The 21,052-nt window shown below is 32.0% G+C and overlaps 1 protein-coding gene across 1 annotated transcript in view; it reads right to left on the bottom strand.

The window, feature by feature from the left end:
* Positions 1 to 3,306: 3,306 nt before the first annotated feature.
* Positions 3,307 to 21,052, bottom strand: part of LOC127711680 (neural-cadherin-like) — a 51,699-nt gene continuing 33,953 nt past the window's right edge. The window contains exons 21-34 of the mRNA XM_052217790.1: positions 20,530 to 20,638; positions 19,538 to 19,716; positions 18,384 to 18,607; positions 17,320 to 17,582; positions 15,061 to 15,412; positions 14,498 to 14,728; positions 13,782 to 13,983; positions 13,123 to 13,304; positions 11,884 to 12,178; positions 10,030 to 10,219; positions 9,361 to 9,602; positions 7,558 to 7,680; positions 7,305 to 7,403; positions 3,307 to 6,677 (exon numbers count right to left, since the gene is read on the bottom strand). Of these exons, the coding sequence (XP_052073750.1) occupies positions 6,418 to 6,677; positions 7,305 to 7,403; positions 7,558 to 7,680; positions 9,361 to 9,602; positions 10,030 to 10,219; positions 11,884 to 12,178; positions 13,123 to 13,304; positions 13,782 to 13,983; positions 14,498 to 14,728; positions 15,061 to 15,412; positions 17,320 to 17,582; positions 18,384 to 18,607; positions 19,538 to 19,716; positions 20,530 to 20,638 (2,951 nt within the window). The 3' untranslated portion in view covers positions 3,307 to 6,417. The remainder of the gene's footprint in view (positions 6,678 to 7,304; positions 7,404 to 7,557; positions 7,681 to 9,360; positions 9,603 to 10,029; positions 10,220 to 11,883; positions 12,179 to 13,122; positions 13,305 to 13,781; positions 13,984 to 14,497; positions 14,729 to 15,060; positions 15,413 to 17,319; positions 17,583 to 18,383; positions 18,608 to 19,537; positions 19,717 to 20,529; positions 20,639 to 21,052) is intronic.

Here is a 21,052-nt window from a genome sequence, read left to right as displayed (position 1 = left end):
CCAATCTATCAAGGACCATAACTCCTGAACAGCAAATATGAAAATCGTCATTATCAAACTTGACTACAATTTTGTCATCAGTAACAGCATATTAAAATTTTATGAGCATTGGCTAAACGGTTCATATGTAATTGAACAGAAACATTTAGTGCAAATTTCCAATATATCAACTACGTAATCTTGTAAGCAAAAGTAAAAAATTATAAAAATATCGAATTTGACTTCCTTTTATTTCATCAGTAACAACATATTAAAATTTTAAAAGCATTGGTCCAGTGGTTCATAAGTAAATGCATAGACATCAAAGTGCCATTTTTTCAATAGATCGTCGACCATAACTCCTGAACAGATGATAAAACTGAAAATTGTCAATATTGAACTTGACCTCCATTTTGTCATCAGTAACAACATATTATAATTATAAACCATTGGTAGAAGGGTTCATAAATTATTGAATGGAAACGATATAAAACGGCATTTTCCAATATATCAAGGATCATAACTCATGAAGAGTAAAAATGAAAATAGTCTTATCGAACTTGATCTCCATTTTTTTACTTTTAAAAACCCAGTTAAAAGTGAAGAAAAGACAAAAAATCCACAAAATACTACTTAGAAAACTAAAGATTTAGCAACACCAACTCCACCAAAAACCCAGGGGAGACAATCTTGTAACTATGAATCAATCATATATCATTGTGAGAATTAAGTGCTTACCAACTGAACAAAGTGAGTGAAGTCAGTTTTAATGTGTTTCCACTCTACTCTGCTCATCAGTTTTGCAACTTAACTTAAAGTTTTAGATTTTGTGCTTGTTTGGCAATATATCAATAAGGAGATGTGGTATGATTGCCAATAGGACAACTATCCATCAGAGTTCAAATGCTTTCTTTTCCTGTAATGAAGCACTTTTCTGTCAATTCAAATTTTGATTCTACACAATTTGGGACTCAACAAAGATTACATTAAGAAGAAATTAAAAATGTTTCTAGATTTAGGCAGGTAGAATATTGTTGAACATGAATAAAAGAAGATATGTGGTATATCCTAAATAGACAGCAACCCAGTGACATAAACAACCAAAAGACATCTGGAGGTCAACATACAATATGTCAATCTCTGAATTAAATATGAAAATTTTGCTTAGTTTACATGTATTAGTTGGTGATTAGGTCAGTTCAAGGGGAACCATTAGTGGTAGGCCAATGTTAATTGGTATTCAGTTGTATAAGCATTAACACATCTCATTTCCATGGAGAATATTTGGCCCCGTCCCCTCAGTCATGGTCTATTGACTTTGAAACATTTGCTTAGTTTATATGTATTAGTTTGTGATTAGATCAGTTTAAGATGAACTGCTAATGTTAAGTCAATGATATTTGGTATGCAAATTTATTGGCATTTGCAAGTATTATTTCCATGGAGATTATAAAGCCCCACCCCCTCATCATGGTTCATTGACTTTGAAACTTTTACATAGTTTACAAGTTAATGCTTATGATAAGTCAATGGTATTTGGTATGCAGTCGTATTAACATTGACACATCTCATTTCCATGGAGATTGTTCAGCCATGTACCTTCAGTCATGGTTCATCGACTTTGAATATTTGCATAATTTACATGTTAAAGTATTGCTATTTTAATTTCAACATTTGCATTATCAAAATTACAAAAAGGCGAAACATATCTCTGTGATAACAGTTTATTTGTCCATTCATTTGAAAGGGTTTCATTGCTGATAATTTCAAGATCAAAGGTCATTACAGTGTCATACAGCATATTTTGATTTTATTGTTCTCCTAGCAAACAATCCAACCTAAATTCTTTGTTTTCTGATTTGTTGGTGTTTAACACCACTTACAGCAACCTTATCTATATAGTTGAGGACACAAATTGGACAAGGTTTTACTATCATAGGGGTCAAAGTCAAAGTGACTTGACTTTGGTATATGATAAACCCCCAGCCAATAATGCAACTGCATACCAAGTTTTGTTAACATAAGTTTTACTGTACAAAAGTTATGAGTCCGACACAAATTGGACAAGGTTTTACTATCATAAGGGTCAAAGTCAAGGTCAGAGTGAACTGACTTGGATATACAACACAGCCCAAGTCCATGATGTTTCTGCATACCAAGTTTGACCAAGTTTCCCAAGTTCAATGGATCAAAAGTTATGCACCTGACAGGAAGCTTCAGACAGACAGACAGACAGACAGACAAATAGATTCCTATGTACCCCAAAACTTTGTTTGCAGGGGGTATACAAATAGTTTACGTCTCTTGGACATGCATGGTGTCTAATGGATTTGTATGTTGTGCAATCATTATCTATTATGGAGTTTTCTTGAATTTTTGTAAACACATTAAGAACTTTCTAGATTATCCAGAAGGTGAAATTAAATTTTCAACATCATTCCTAATAAAGGATACCTTTTATGTGTACCCACAAGGACTTGTTCAACAAAGTATATATTTTCTATATAGGATTGTATGGATACTTTGGCAAAACCATGAATTCAAATATAAATGAATATACAATATTTCCTCAATCTACGAAAATTGATATCTGTGAAAATAAATGAATCCACAGTAGTTAAATATTCACTGCATCATGTAGAAATATTAAAGGCACTGGCCTTGTTTTAAAGACTACATGTATGTTGACCTCTGGATGTATTAAGATTTTTTTTTGTTGGATTGCTGTCTGATTAATGTATACCTCATTTCTCCTTTTATTCACAGATTTTAACATAGAGGTTTTTGCTCATTGCTGAGGACAGTACAGTGACATATAGTTGTTTAAATCCATTTGGTCTCTGGTGGATAGTTATCTCATTGGCAATCATACCACATCTCATTATTTATATATTACATGATTTAAAACCCTGCTAAATATTGCATAATGTATTTTATAGGTGCCATTTATGTTGTTACTACCACTGGGTCGATGCCTCTGCTAGTGGACTGATAGTCCCTAATGGTATCACCAGCCCAGTAGCCAATACTTCAGTACTGGCATGAAAATACGGTTATTAATAATTGCTGTTACAAAACTTTGGAAATTATTTTAAATTAAGGAATATATCTCCCTCGTGCAAAGCTCTGATTCCTTGCCCGGCTTTGGCTATACTATTTTGTCTATTTTGGTTTATAGCTCCTCCTCTTTTTAATAAGGTTTGGATTTTCAAATATTTTGGCCTCTAGCATCACTGAAGAAACATTAATTATCAAAATGTGCATCTGGTGCAGAAAAATTGCTGCCATTTATGTTATTATACTGGTTTAAAGAAGATCAATAAGAAAATATTAGAAAAATTTAATTTCTCTAGACCAATCATGTTTATAAACAGAACATAATTTATGTAATTCTAAATAATGAAGTGTATAAATTGACTTAAGTAAAAAAAAAAACAATAATCACAACCTTTGATTAACAGTTACCATGGGAATGAATATAAATGGATTTCTGTCAAAAAATAAATTATATATGTTCATGACCTGTGCTAAAAAATACATATATTTGCCATTATAGTCTTGAAAAATATGTTTTGCTTAATTTTTTCTAAGTATAATCAAAACAATAATTGTAAATTCCTGTTTATCAAATTTTGATCCATTTACTATGAATTACAGGATTTTTTTTTTAAATAAAAAAATCTAGGCTTTACAGTGAACCTGTTTGTTTAATATAAAGTTATCTGACATATCAAAAGTTAGCTTATCATCAATTGCAAATAAAATTAATTATCACAAAATTATCTAGAAATTTACTTCTAATAAACTTAATAGCAATAAAGTTAAAAATGCTGATAGTGATTGTGCATAATTTACATAAAACTGCAAGCATAAGCAGATTGACAAAAACAAAAAGCACTTTAGGAGTGCTAACATTGTAATATTAGTGGATACACCATGTCATATGAGAAATAATTTGTAGCAACATTATTTTAAGTAATTATTACAGAAGTAACAAAACTCAAGAGCTCATAACTTCTTGCGTTTTTTATTTCCATGCAAAAGTTACATGTATATACTATCCACTTTCTGGTATTACAAAACTTCGTTATTATAAGGGTAGAAATGTAAAAAGCAGCTCGATATTTTCAAATTTTGAAATCTTTTCTTAAACAAAGATTATCAGCCCAAAATAAAACTATACTACTTTTTATTGGGAGATGACTCTGAGCAGAGAAGGGTAGCAGTTCTAAAATAATTTCTCCAGACAGGAACATCCAACAATATATATACATGTAATAAGGTCATGACAAATTGGTTCAGTATATTTACAATCACAATACAAAAGACATAAACATCTAAATAAAATCTGCACCAATGGTTTTAATATATAATGTATAATGAATTAATGATGTACAGTATATGATATAAAAAATCTATTTTTTCTATTCAAGTATTTCAATCACAATAATTAAAGTGACAATAATTTCCATTTTTGATGTATTTACTTCAGTCAATCAGGTACTGTAAATTCAAAAATTGTTGTGATGTTTTTATCTTTGTGAACAGATGGGTTTTGCAAATAAAGAAAAACAAATGCATTTATATTTTGATAGAATTATTTGTACGCAGCATTTCCTGAATTCCCAATAATAAATCTCTCATTTTTATCCATCGTTCAACCATGGCAATAATAAATGTACACAAAAATTTCTGAATTTACAGTATTCAAGAAAATGCTCGATGCGCCTCTCAATGAAAAAGAAATTTTTTATACAGGAATTACAAGAACATGTGATATACACCAGAAATCCATGGTAAACAAAATTTTTGTTAAAAAGTTGTCTTACACATTCTGTTTATTTTGAGAATGAATATTTATGTTTCAGAGTCTAAAGGACTATGGATAATTTAATTGTTTGTACACCAAATGAATATAGTGTCACGTCATTGGTCGAATTTCCATGGTTAAGGACCTTGTTAGACAATCAACATTTTGGTGTACGTTTTTGAAAATTATACCCAGAATGCATTAGATTCTGAATGTTGAATTAACAAAACATTATCTATTAGTCAATAAGGACTATAAAATGACAAGTATAAATACAACCTTTATCACTTCAATAATATATAAATTACATTTCTTGATTGGTATTATCTCCTTTTAATAATAATTAGTACAGCATTAATAATTATCCAAATTATGTAAGAATATTTTTAAAGGATATTCTTTAAAATTGGATTTCCAATAATGTCAGAGACATTACCATGTACATATATATCAATCCTGGTAAAAAATCTATTTAGTACCATATATCAAATGGGATCTAATTCTTTTATTCTACACACCATCTCCACCAAAAATACTGGTAATAAAGTATTATATGATATGTTTACATTTAAATGAATTATTTACAAATTGTCTCATAGCAACTAAAATTAGTATCTACAACAAATGAATAATGGAATGATTGGTAGAATGAAAATACCAGTGAAATCTTTCTTTTATTCAAGCTAATAATATGTATAAATTTAATCAAAAGAAAGTACATGCCTAATTTTATCTTTATATTCTTATGACATTATATAAAAACATTGGAATATAATTTCCTTTCAAAAAAAGGAAAATTAAAATAAAGATTTTTTTTAATACTTGTATAAAAAAGAGATTTCACTGGACCAACAGTACCAACAACAATATGTATTTGATACATTTCATACTTTAAAAAAATCATTCATACAAAAATGGTTAAAAAATATGAGATTCATTTCATACTGAAAATACCTGAAAAAAACGTGAAAAAAAAGAAATGTGTATGGATTAACATTATAACCTCCTTGATCGTATGATAACATGGTGATTTTTCATTTTTTTTAATAAATACTTTAAGCTCTAATATATTACATGCATGTGATTTGTTAAAAATATCAATGGCTCTAAAATAAAATTTCAAGAGACGATGTCTTTGGAATGTTAGTTTCATTATGGAATAATGAGCAACAAGAGACATTTAGTTATGGAGCACTTGTTAATTATTTGGAGTCACATGTAACCCAATTAGATTTAAAACTTATAAAACTACACACAATATATAATGAAATTAATTAATAACCTTTTTTTTATTTAATTTAGTAAAAAAAAATAACATTTCAAACATATTTATACGGTTGAACATTAGCTCTTGGAAATTCTACTAAAGTCATATTAAAATTGAAACTAATTACAATATATTTAAATTTCATGTTTACTTTCCCCAAAATATATATATCACAAAATATGTCATGTAAAGACTTTTCAGTCATTTGATTTTCTCCACACTGAATGTATATTTGCATCTAATTTGCATAATCCTTGATGCAGCTGCCACTGATTTGATCATGTGCACATTGCATGAATATTCATATGCATGAGTTCTACTCTAGCAAGCTTGGCACATTCATTCTTTGCACTTTTTAAATCTAATCTGAATCTTCATATTTATTGTACATGTCAGCTAGCTTGGCAAACTTAGGCCCCCATTCATTTAGATAGTCATAGTCTTGGTCACCTCCTGACGTGGAGGTATTCAGAGAACTCAGGGAACCAGCATCACTACCGCCTCCCTCGTAATCAAATCCTTTCATTGTATCATATGGTGGGGCACCTGAATCATCGTCAGCATCATCCAGTCTGTCCCCGATAAAATCACCAATACCTGGTCCTCCTTGTTGTGGTGGGGCTGAAAAGAATAAAAGCAAATCCAAATAACTATTATAAACTACTCCAAAATTAAAATTGCCAGGCAGGGATGTGAATTATAAGAGTACTGCAAGAAAGAAATCAGAGAAAAACTTGATTTCTCAATGTTTGTTTACATTTTTCCATGTTTGTAACCTTTGATTTTGTAGAAGGTGCCCTTATTTCTTTTCAATTACTCTAACAATTTACCTAAAGGCTAATTGACATTAACATGCAATTTTAATTTAAAAATTCAGTATTTCCTGATAAATATCATAATATAATGCTTGATTAGAAATTTGTCTTTACTTTTCATAGCATTGCATAACAATGTGTATAATCTACAAAACGTATAGGTTATTCGTTCAGTTTTGATGTTTCAAACTGTTGCAGGTATTTAAGCTAAAGGTTTTTATCACAATATTAAAGTGATGAATAAATTTAACAGTATTTTACTAAAAGATAAGGTTTTTCTCTCAGAGTCATAGTTTTTTGTAATATCTATGAAGAACAGATTTTTACTCATATGGGGTATTATCATACAGACAGTTATGCCTGTTAAGGCAGGTTTGATTAATCATGGATTTTATTTAAATGTACTTTTACATGTACTTTTACATGTACTTACCACTTTTGCCTAGATGATTTACATTAACAGGCTTATCAAAATGAGAATGATCTGGCAACCTGCCAATTCCTTGTATATGGCCATCATAATCGTCTTCACCTGGAAAAGTATGATAAAAAAATGTCATGAGGTCAATTTCAGCAACATTTTTTTTAACTATATTTTTAGATTCAAAAAGGCTTTTTCAAAAATTTGTTTTGAACAATTTTTCTTCTGACAGAATTAGTTTAATAAAACAGTCATTTAAAATTACCTGCTCCTTCCTCATCATAATCCATCACATTTTCCCTCACTTCGTAATCTTCCTTTTCGTCATCCTCAATCAGTCCTTCATCGGTGTTCCTACACTTCCACCAAAGAAGGGCAGCAATGATCACTGTTATAATGAAAAATAATTACAAATAATAATAAAAAATAGAAATAAAGTGTTTCAAAACATGATAGAAACCAGAAAAAGTCCTAACATGGATGATTCTTTTACTTGCTTAACTAAAGCAATTTTTAAATCTGATTAGATTAAAGGAAGAATTCTATAAACTAATGTAAGAAGCTATATGACCAAATAGGGCCTTCAAAGAATAGCCAAATTCATCTATGGTCAACTCTGATAGAATCACAGACTACTGAGATGATGATACCTTCATGGAATAACAGTCCAACCGGCAGTGGTATCAACCAAACTAGAGGCTCTCAAGAGCCTGTGTCGCTCACCTGTATTTACTGATGCTTTGGAAATCATGTAAAATAAGGTTAAAATCATAATTAATAGTATTAGATATTAGATATTATAATGGTATCTAAGATAATAACAAAAAACTGCAAAATTTTTGTAAAATTACTAACTCAGGGTCAGCAGCCCAACAACGGGTTGTCGGAATTTGTCTGAAAATTTCAGGGCAGATAAATCTAAATCTGATGAACATTTTTGCCACCTTGTCAGATTTGCTCTAAATGCTATAGTTTCAGAGATATAAACCAAAAACTGCATTTTACCACTATGTTCTATTTTTAGCCATGGGGGCCATCTTGGTTGGTTGGCGGGGTCATCGGACTAATTTTTTTAAACTAGATACCCTAATAATGATTATGGCCAAGTATGGTTAAATTTGTATCAGTAGTTTCAGAGAAGAAGATTTTTGTAAAAGATTACAAAAATTTACGAAAAATTGTTAAAAATTGATTATTAAGGGCAATAACTCCTAAAGGGGTCGACTGACAATTTTGGTCTTGACAACTTATTTGTAGATCTTACTTTGCTGAACATTATTGCTGTTTACAGTTTATCTCTATCTATAATAATATTCAAGATAATAACCAAAAACTGCAAAATTTCCTTAAAATTACCAATTCAGGGGCAGCAACCCAACAACAGGTTGTCAGATTTGTCTGAAAATTTCAGGGCAGATAGATCTTGACCTGATAATCAGTTTTACCCTATGTCAGATTTCCTCTAAATGCTTTGGTTTCAGAGATATAAGCCAAAATCTACATTTTACCCCTATGTTCTATTTTTAGCCATAGCGGCCATCTTGGTTGGTTGGCGGGGTCATCGGACACATTTTTTAAACTAGATACCCTAATGATGATTGTGGCCAAGTTTGGTTAAATTTGGCCCAGTGGTTTCAGAGGAGAAGATTTTTGTAAAAAGCTAACGACGACGACGACACCGACGGACGCCAAGTGATGAGAAAAGCTCACTTGACCCTTCGGGTCAGGTGAGCTAAAAATGCAAGTGCTATAGTAAATAAAAATAACATCCATATATATTTTTTGTGCTTCTGAAGTGCTTTTCTGGAATTACACTTGTCAACTGATGCTGGACTTCATATTGTGTAAAAAATGTATGTTTTCTGTTTAAACATTTCCTTTCAGAATCCTGAACCTGCATGCATGAAAACTGATAAACAGAAATACACAAGGTTCTAAAATGAACTTTTTTCATCTTTTTTTTTACTTTAAATCCTCTGAGTGAATCATCCTGATATCTCACAGATTGCTTAGAGCCTCATAAAAAAGACATCAAATGTTAAATTATCCTCTCCATGTATATACTTACAAATCAACAGAATAACTAAAATTGGTGCCACTATCCACGCCCCAACGCCAGCAGAATCTGTATCTACTATCGCCAGTTTGTAACAAGTCCTTCCCTCCCATCCAGAATGACAGTTACAAACATATCCATATTCATTAGTAGGATCGTTGACACATTCAGCATCAGGATGACAGGGTGTGTTGATTCCACAGTAGTCATAGGGCACACAGGTACTGCCTTGTTTAATGTAGTGAAGAGCACAACTACAAAGACAAAAGTATGATTAAAACCTTTACATCATGCACAGTGGTCCTACCTTGGATTCTTTATTAGTCCTTGGGTACCAAATTTTGTGGATTACGTGGAAATTAGCAAATTTCAAATGTTTAACAAAGTACTAATTTTCAATAAGCTTTTATGTTGACATTGAAAAAACAATGCAATAAAAAATCCACAAAAATAAATTTTTTCCTCAATCCAGGAAAATTACCACCCACCAAAAAGTGAATACAAATTTGAGTCAATCTAGCATAAAATATATGTCACAGATACCAATTCATGTCAATCCAGCAAAAATAATTAGCTACATGGCTTATATTCATTTTGAAAGGCTTAATGTTGCCATCCTTTACCTAACAAATCAACTACTATATCAATCTTTGTCTCAAGTTTTTGTTAACGGTTACTTACACACATTCATACTTCTCCCACAATGGACGACAGACAAATGGTGGTCGGCATGGAGAATTCTCACAGTCCTTCCGTACACAGTTATCAGTAACTTCTTTCTCATTCACCAGTTTAATGTTTACATTTTGTTGACTTTCACCTGCTGTCATTGGAAACCAGCTATTGGCCAATCTAATATCATTCAAACAAGCTGTAAAAAATAATCAGAAGTTAAAAGAAACCTGCATAAACTAAACCTTGCATAATCAACAGGTATGTCCCAGGACTATTCCATTAAAATGCATGTGGGAGGGAAGAATGTGGTTTTATTTTTGGAGATGGGTCATGGGTCATTTATGGTTGTGTGTCCATGTATGCAAAATAGCTTGCAGAAGTATAATGCTTTTAAGGGGATTTTTAGAAGTTATTTCTTGTCAACCCACATTCATTTCAATGGAATAGCCTTTTCAAACCAAACTTTTTTATGAGAAAAAAATGAATTTTGTTAAGCAAGTCAATTTGTTCGTATGATTCCCAAAAAATCAGGAATGAACTGAAATATGGAAACATAAAGCTATGAAGTGGATTGTATTTTTTGCTTGCAACATGAAAATGACGGATTGATTGATCGATGTTTGCTTTATATCAGTGGTATATAAAAATCAAAATGAAAATTATGTTTATTACAAAAAGCACTGTGATGAAAGTTACTTGGCAGATATTATTCCATTGAGGATAAATTTAGAAATTGTTTTTATAATATACTTAAGGAGTTACTGTATTTGGCCATGTATAAATACGGATTCTAATATGACGTGCTTCTTTCGCTTTGTAAACACCGTGATAAAATTCTCGATATATCTATACTTAGCGCAGACTCAGAGATGTGCATATTGGTGGCTGTTACTATTTACCTCCCACGTAAATCCACATGTATCGTAACCTATGTGCAAACACTATGTCGATTGCTTTAAGTTCAAATTGAAATTGAAAAAGAAACTACAGAACCGTTATTCCTATTATAATGCATAACAAAAAGAATTAATTCACAAGAGCTTAAAAAATGTATAAAATCAAAGTAAAATAAAATTCCACGAAATTTCATGAATAATCTTCGCGCATTAACATCATGTCATAACATGACGTCATACGAATGAAAACTCTCAAGCTGATGGTTTTCCGTTACGTATACGCCCTAAATTTGTATAATATTGCATTAAAATGGAGTTTTGAGGTATGTGTTGATTCATTTTCTATTCCATTGCATTATTTGCACATTTGTGGATTTAAGCAAGTCAACATGGCGGCTCACTCCTTAGTTACGACATGTCAACTCTGGATTAGACAGTAAATAGTAGCCAACGAAAAATAAATGTTTGGGTTAAGAATTATGAGAATTGAACACATTTTTTTCTAGTGCTTATTTAAGAAATAATTCATGTGAGACTTAGATTTATTTGAAATTTGTAGCTTTTACCTTACAGGGGGCAAAATAGAACAGCCATACACACAGCAATCTTACCTTCGCTTCAGTTTTCAAATAACTGTATTTGTCCTATTAGAATCGAAATAATTCATGGAAGCCATAGATTTGTTGGACATTTACACATGGCCTGGGCCGTGATATTCGTTAATTTTATCCCTCGCTAACGCTCTGGATAAAATTCGAATATCACGGCCCAGGCCATGTGTAAATGTCCAACAAATCTATGGCTTCCATGAATTATTTCTTAATTTGAGTATAATGCACACCACTTTTCATCCCCCAAAAAAGTATAGTTCACTGTAAAAACCTTTCATAGGGAACTTATAAACCCTGTATTTAAATTTTATTTAAATCTAAATAAAACCATTCTGTTGATAGCAACTACTTACTACTGTTAAGATCTTTTTCATTAGAAATGGTGATCGTGTTGTGGGTATAAGTTAAGGCTGCTCCAGCATAAATTTGGTCATTTTTTATAGGCATCAAATGATGTCCATAATCTGGCCCTTGTGTTTCTGAGTATCGAGGCCCTTCTCCATTATCCATGGCCAGAGCCAAGAATTTTCCTCGCCTTTTTATAATAACTTTGTGCCATTGTCCATCACTTGCCATTACTCTGTCGAGACTTACTACATGATTCCCATCGCCCAAATTATATAACACCTGCAGATGATTGCCTACAATCTGAAATAATAAACAAAAATCAAAAGTCAGACAATTGTTGTGATTTGAATGTATCAAGGATAAGTTTTGTCACCAAAATTATATAACACTGGCAAACAATAGACCTTATCTGTGACACTTGACCAGAGATTTTGTGACACTTGAATCATTGATGTCATAAAACAATCATTTTCCATTGTTGCATCAGAAATTCTCTTTTGACGCCAAAATTTTACAGGAAAAACTATATTGGCCAGTAATGGCGGACAAATAGCAATAAGGTGTATTGCCATGTATGCAGAAGGCATTTAATGCATTGAACAAGCCCATGAAACACCAATAATGAAAACAAAACAGATTTAACAGCCCTTTCTAATGGCCAAACCATGAAAAACCTGTCATGAAAATTACTCAATAAACAGTATTAAATTTGATTTATATTACCCAAGATCATTTGCGTGGATAAATTAACAGTCATCATAATTCAATTTATGAAATTTTGTTCTGAGTTTATGAAATTCGCATGCATGTATGATCATATTAGTAAGTATATAAATTTGGGGTTAAGTGAGCTAGTCTTTTATCTATGTATTAAATATCTGAAAAAAAAATTGAATTATGCGAAATAAGGGGGTTATTTTTGCTTACTGTGGATTCTTTATCATTCTTGGGACTAAAAAATCAGCCTTCTGGCGAACTGTAATATACCAATTTTTCATGGATTTCTTCGGTAAACATAACCACGAATTCTAATGTTCAACGAAGTATACATTTGTAATAGGCTGGTATACCTTTTTCGAACATAATTAAGAAGGAGTTCAATACACCATTTTTATCAAAATAACAATAAGTTTATTCGCTGAACCATACAACAATCCATGAACATGATAAAAAGCAAGACATGAGCGGGTGTGTGTGTGTTCTATAGGTATACAAATATTTAGAACAGACATAATTGATCATACCTCAAGCCTAACAAATTCATTGGTGGATGTGGAAGAGACATGGAAGATAACTCCGTCAGTGTCCCTTGTTCTGTACATCACATGGACATCTGTATCCCATTGAGATAACAAATTCTGGAAAGTTAACTGTAAGGTCCAGTCCATATAGCTTTGAGTTCTGACTAAATCTTTTATAGAGGTTTCTGTTAATACAAATGTTTATGTAATAAATATATTAAATAGCCCTTTTTGTTATGAAATAAACTGTCTTTCAAGTTGTTACAAGTGAAATATATTTCATGTTAACAAAAAAATAAAAAAAATGGAGGGCAATTTAACCTTTCCCTTCACATTCTGAACTATCTGTAATTTGTGAGAATCTTTTACCCTACAAAATGGATCACCAACACAAATAGTGGAAATGTGGAAAATGGGAAACAACTCCATAGAGGGAGATGCATAACCTCATAGGTGTGCAAGCTTTTCTGTGAAGTTTCTATGATGTAAATTGAAAAGTGTAGGAGGAATTATCAATTACACAATCTAATATGATTTTTCGAAATTTTACTGGAAAAATTGGAGAAAATTCCTCAAAGAATTCTATATAGCAGGTGCACAATTTTGATATGTGTGAAATTGTTCTGTGAAAATTAATCTTCAAGAGGTAGAAAAGTACTTACGAATATCACATGTATCCCCTCTCCATCCACTATGACATATACAGATAGTTGCACTAGTAGCCAAATTAGTGATCTGACAGTCCCCGTTATCACCACATTTCTTGGGTAGGTTTACACTGTTCTTTTGACAGGCATCATCTTCCTTTGGACAACCATCAAAACTTCCTGGGTAGGTACCAGAACCAGTATACAGGTCATATAACTAGAAAAAAAAATATTTCTTATTGTTTATGAGGGCTATTCTGCTAACATATAGTATCTATTGTAAACAATATGAAAGTATGAAAATGGGCAAATACATGGGTAAGGCAAAAAATAAATATTTATGTGTTGAGGGTTTCCTTCCTAAAATATATTTGGCATGAAGTCTTCATTTTTTGGGGGGATCATGTTTTTATCAAGACGGGGTTCCAGCATTATAAATATTGTTTTTTTAGAAGTTTGCCATTTGTAAATAGTCAAAGAACAAAGTGACAGTGTTAACAAGGTTTTGATCAATTTTGTCACAGATTTTAATTCCAATAGTAACTGATATGTTGTTAAAATATTTTGGAAGAACCTAATAAAAACTTTAAGGTTGGTGCTAAATATTAGAGTCTGCCAGGAAACACTTGTAACATGTAAATTAGTTACAGATAGAGGTGAACTAGTAAACTCCTCCTTTTGGAGAGGGGAATAAAATACAAAAGAAACAGGGCTAAATATAGTAAACTCACTTCGTTGTTGTGTCGTAAATTTCTAACACATCCATTGAACTTGTTATTAGTAATTCCTGCTGGTAGGTTTGGTTGTGACTGTCTGCCACCTAACTGTAATGGAGCATTCACATTCAGGAACATGTTTTCACCAGGCGTTGACATAGTAACCTCACATATTGATCTATCATCCACAATTCCATCAGTAGTTGGGGCAATGTCTTTACAATAATCAACTGTCAGGGTAATCAACTAAAATAAAATAAATCACTTTTTATTATGCTCCATTTTTCTTGAAGGTTTATAGTTTCTGTTTGGTGTTTCCATGTATTTGACACCTTTGTACATAGTACATGGACCTGGGTAACCAATATCAGTCACACATGTTCTGAAGCAAGATATGATATTGATTGAGGGTAAATACAGCATTTGAAATTAAACTTTATCATACATAAAAAAATGGCAAAAATTTGTTTAAAAAAAAACCAGATATGTCAAGAAAGCTTTGTAGGTTTTAGTTCTGAATTCTTATTCAAAATATTTTTTCTAATGGAGCTAATTATGTTATGAATGTAAAAAATTACCTTTCCTTTTCTCCTGATATTTATATGATGCCATTTACCATCACTTAGTTTACTTCCTCCATTCAGGGAGGGACTATTTATAGACAGTGTCTGTGCTCCTGATCCTTGGTCTATTTTTAGAATTGGGTATCCCCCTGCCAACTCCAAGGACATATAATCTTGAGGTTGAAAGTTATCTGACACAGGGCCATTATACATAATTAGCCCGTTGTCACTTGAAGTAATAAACTCTATACTAGTTTCAGAGTTTTCACATTGTTCCAAAGGTTTATACAAGGCATAACCAGTTCCGTCAAAACCATGACGTGTAGACTGGCATCTTGGTCCATCAAATCCTGCTGAACATTCACAACTGTAAGAAAAAATAACCTTTATAATGGAGTTTCAATGTTTTCTTAATTATTTTCTTTCTCATTTTTTTTTACTTAATAATAGTTGCTGTGGACTAATTTTTATATAAAGGACAATAATTACAAGTTTTGAACTGAGTCATTTATCATGTTTTAGTAATTTAATTAGCGATTAAAATTGAGAATGGAAATGGGGAATGTGTCAAAGAGACAACAACCCGACCATAGAACAGACAACAGCAGAAGGTCACCAACAGGTCTTCAATGCAGCGAGAAATTCCCGCACCCGGAGGCGTCCTTCAGCTGGCCCCTAAACAAATATATGTACTAGTTCAGTGATAATGAACGCCATACTACATTGTAAATTTTGTGGGTCCAAAGCACTTTTTTGTATTAAGCTACATCAGAAACCATAGAACAAAAGTAACATTGCCTTGAAATACAAGAGTGCACACGCTGAAATGTCTCGCCTTCTTTACTAATCATTGATATTATGTTGATAGTCCTAAATATAAAGCTTTATTACAACTGTCACATAAACTTCACATTAACCAAGTAAACTAAACATTGACCAATGAACCATGAAAATGAGGTCAAGGTCAGATGAACCATGCTAGGCAGGCATGTACAGCTAACAATTCTTCCATACAACAAATATAGTTGACCTATTGCTTATAGTTTAAGAAAAACAGACGAAAACACAAAAACTTAACACTGAGCAATGAACCTTGAAAATGAGGTCAAGGTCAAATAAAATCTGCGTGACTGACATATAGATCATAAAATATTTCCATACACCAAATATAGTTGAACTATTGCATATAGTATTAGAAAAAAAGACCAAAACTCAAAAACTTAACTTTGACCACTGAACCATGAAAATGAGGTCAAGGTAAGATGACACCTGCCAGCTAGACATGTACACCTTACAATCATTCCATACACCAAATATAGCTGACCTATTGCATGCAGTATTAGAAAAAAAGACCAAAACTCAAAAACTTAACTTTGACCACTGAACCATGAAAATGAGGTCAAGGTCAGATGACACCTGCCAGCTAGACATGTACACCTTACAATCATTCCATACACCTAATATAGTAGACCTATTGCATACAGAATAAGAAAAACAGACCAAAACACAAAAACTTAACTATAACCACTGAACCATGAAAATGAGGTCAAGGTCAGATGACACCTGCCAGTTGGACATGTACACCTTACAGTCCTTCCATACACCGAATATACTAGACCTATTGCTTATAGTATCTGAGATATGGACTTGACCACGAAAACTTAACCTTGTTCACTGATCCATGAAATGAGGTCGAGGTCAAGTGAAAACTGTCTGACGGGCATGAGGACCTTGCAAGGTATGCATATACCAAATATAGTTATCCTATTACTTATAATAAGAGAAAATTTAACATTACAAAAAATCTGAACTTTTTTTTCAAGTAGTCACTGAACCATGAAAATGAGGTCAAGGACATTGGACATGTGACTGACGGAAACTTCGTAACATGAGGCATCCATATACAAAGTATGAAGCATCCAGGTCTTCCATCTTCTAAAATATAAAGCTTTTAAGAAGTTAGCTAACGCCGCCGCCGCCGCCGGATCGCTATCCCTATGTCGAGCTTTCTGCGACAAAAGTCGCAGGCTCGACAATAAAACTATAAAATATCTATAGATATACTTGAGATTTGAGACAGCAAACCTATGTAAGTCAACATGTCCTGTCTAAATACATTTAAGCCCTCATTTTGTTTTACTCATGTGTTTAAAAAAAAACATTTTCCTTTAAAAATGTGAAATATGATAAAAAAAAATTATAAAAGATTCCAACAAGTGATATTTTATGTCAGAGATCTGATAGTCATAAGTAAATCTTCATCTCTCCTCATACTTCAAAACATTCCAGTAATCTTTCTTGCATGTTCCTCCATTATAACAATAAGTAGGGTCACACTCCGTCTGACTGACTGGTTCATGACATCCACACTTCCCTTGGACAAATGTCTCAACTCCAACAATGGCGTTCCCCCTGACGTTCACCAAGTTTGCCTTGCCTGTCACGTTAAGGAAGTTATAACAACCAGATTCACAAGTTTCCTTTAAACATTCGTCGATGTTGATCATTTCAATGGTAGCACCTGCATCTTGCGCAAACTGTAACACAAATTTAATTAAAATATAAACTTTATTGTTTACAGTAAATCTTAGAAATAACTTGAATCAACTTAATAAATAATGAAAAAAGTTAGGGGTACTGGACTTTCATTATCTGAGGATAATTTTCTAAGCATTATATAAGAATTTCTAAATGAGATTGTGCTCCCATGTTTGATCTGTTCTTTTACACACTATTTCTAAAAAATGCTCCTGCTCTTGCTAGTACAATATGCATATTTCTACATCTTGCAGCTACATCTCTCAAATCTATAGTTATTTTGTCAATCATGATATCACGGAGCCTTTCTTATCCCCAAGTTTTTATTTGCAGTTAGAAAGATGACAGCAGGAAAAAGTGGAGCAGAAACTGTTCCCCCTTCAAATGGTTTTTGGCGGGGTTTTAAGTTGCTCAATCTTTAGTTTTTTGGTGGACTAGTGTTTAACCTTTCTTCATTTTTCTTTTGACAATGATGTAGTCTGTTGTTCTTCGACTTAGGTTTTTGATTGCACCTTGGGTACCCCCCCCCCCCCCCCCCCTCTCATACAATAAACTGTATTACTTTACAAATGAATATCCCTCAGTAAAAATTTTGACACAATAGCAGCCTGCATTGATTACCAGTTGACACTTCAATCAGTTTATTACTCTACTTTTTATCATTTTATAACTTATTCGTTTTTACATTTATTACCAAATTACTTTATATATAACTGGTTCCATTTTATTATTTCTAACCAATTCACTTGTTTGCAAGTTATTTCAATTTGTATCTTAGTACATTACTTTTAAAAACTTACTTCATTTTTGTTTCTGAGTACAGCTCCATTCATTTTAGTGTTTGAGTAGTATGGTGAGCCGTGAGCAGAGAACCTGACGTCTGTGAAATCGTCTTTCTTTAAAACACTGATCATCTGTACGTTTTCTTTATCTGCTCCAAGGCTATTAGCAAGACGTGTTCTAAATTTATCGTAAGGTGACTCCCCTTTACTATCTGGTGTAATGAATTTTTCTGGTGTTGTACCTAAAATATTGTTTAATTATAAATTACTTATAATTGTTGTCATTGTTTACCCAACAATCAAGCTTTTTTTGTCCATTATGGTTTAGGTTTTGTATGTATTGGGTATGTTTGATGTTTTATACAATTTACATTAAAGGAATTGAAAAAGCTAAGGAAAATTGAATAATTTGTGTAATTTATAGAAAGTTAATTTCTTAAAACACTAATCAGAAGGATTAATCGAGATGTTTATCAAAATCAGGTTTGGATGTGGAGATGTATTTCAGTCACATCATCAGTAGCAGAATAACAGTAAGGTATGAATATTTGACAACATTAATCAAGGTTTTACCTTCCAAAATATCTTTTTTCCTGCTACAATAAACTACTTAAAAATTACTTAAACTTGTTAAATGATATAAGCTATTATCGCTATTTTGTGCATTTTTCCTTTGATCTTTTTTTGTGATAATTTTTCATACCATGCTACTCTCTTGAGATGGAAAATTATCGTCAGAAACTAAGGGTGCACGTGACGTTGTCAATGTAAACATCAACGACGTCATAGGCAAAATAGCAATAAACAGATTATCAATGGTCTTTCAAAATCGAGGATGTTTCTTGGCCACATCTCATCTCAGGCCTGTCGGCCATCTATGAGATTGTAGCTGAGAAAAACCATTAACAAATTGCAAATTTAGGTCTGACCATCTTACACAATGATAAATGAGGCTTCTTATGCTATTCCCCAAATACAAAGAGGGCAAATCTTCTAACAGTTGCTTTAAAAGGGAAATAAAAATATTGTATTTGAAAATGTCATAACATCAATCTAGGATTTGACAGTCTCTATTAAAACTGTAATGACACTGTTTTACCTCATAAATTGTTCTTCATAATTTTTGATATACAAAACTAGACCATCTTTGAAAGCATATCATGAAAACATACCTGAGAGTCTAACAGATCCTGATTTATATGGTGCTTCCTCTGGCATTTCCTCAATCATTACTGTAACGGAGGATGTCGTAGTTAACCCATCAACTCTGTCCGACACATCCACGTTAAATGTCCATTTGCCAGTTGGTACATTATGAAGCATAGTTATCATTCCAGACTCCCTGTTCACACTTCAATAGAAAAAAATTGGTTCACATATTATTGCAGATATATTTGTCTTCAATAAGTTCAAAGTACATGAACACATCAGATTCAATAAACTGTTTAATCCTGCATCATTTAATTGAACATGTTTTAAGAATGGATTCAGACAATAAAAAGTTATCTGGTAATATCACAATCATTGGTCACACTTAAACTTTATACGGGAATTTAGGCTCTTAACAAGCTGTGACTTTACCATCATTGTTGAAGACCAAGCAGTTTGCTTCTTTTTTTTCTCCTATAAATTTTGAAACAATTCTATAATTTATAACTATCCATGTATATTCTTTCTAGAATGAAGCGCACAATAAATACTTATCAAAACATTGAAATTTGGCTCTGGAAATATAACAGCAAAAGAACGAATTTGTATATTCCAATAAAATGGATGTTGGTGAGAAAGAAGAAATCACTTAGTCGAAGAAAATAGATGTTGGAAGGAAGAAATCACTTATTCCAATAAAATGGATGTTGGAAGGAAGAAATCACTTAGTTCAATAAAATGGATGTTGGAGGAAAGGAAGAAATCACTTATTTTAATAAAAAAAACTTATCATTAAACATAGATAATGGATCATGGATCATTAAGCCTATTCATATTAATACAAAATATTTAAAAAAAGTAGGATTGTTGCAGGGATATTTACGGTCCCTTTCAACCAACCCTCATCCATTTCAAAAGAATAGCCCTTAAATTGGTATAATTACTGTTTCCTTAACTTAATATATGTACCTTTGATAAAATATAAATCTTATCAATGCTATGATTAAAGTCTTACCTGAAAAATTTGGTATATTTATCAGGGCCAACAAAGGTCTTGTCATCAATGTCATGGTCATCTAAATCTGCATAATTTACAGCTCCAATTTCAATATTCTTAAACATTCCTAAAAGATAAGTATGGAATGATCACAATAGGTGTAATATAACAATAGGTTTAAATTAGGTAACACCAAAAAATATATATATATATTAGAAAGGCATATCATACATATGAAAAATAAAGAGAAATTTACATAAATTTGCTGTCAGAATGTTAAACCACTTAATACAAAAGTAAAAGGAAATCAGTCTTTATTAATTTTCAAATAAGGCTCACTCAAAAATATTTGTTTGATATAACTATTAATACATAGCAATTTGACCCTACGTTATAAAATTTCTCAGGACACTTTTTTAAGGGCTATTCCAAAATTGATCACTGTGGGGGATGGGATGCAATAAAATCAATTTATAGTGGGTGGTTGCATTTTCCTTAGAATTTTGTAAGAATTATAAGTAAACTGAGAATTTAATTTTAT

Source organism: Mytilus californianus, unplaced genomic scaffold (assembly GCF_021869535.1).
Source record: "Mytilus californianus isolate M0D057914Y unplaced genomic scaffold, xbMytCali1.0.p SCAF_8, whole genome shotgun sequence".
NCBI classification, from domain to species: domain Eukaryota; kingdom Metazoa; phylum Mollusca; class Bivalvia; order Mytilida; family Mytilidae; genus Mytilus; species Mytilus californianus.
This window is presented reverse-complemented; position numbering and strand designations above follow the sequence as displayed.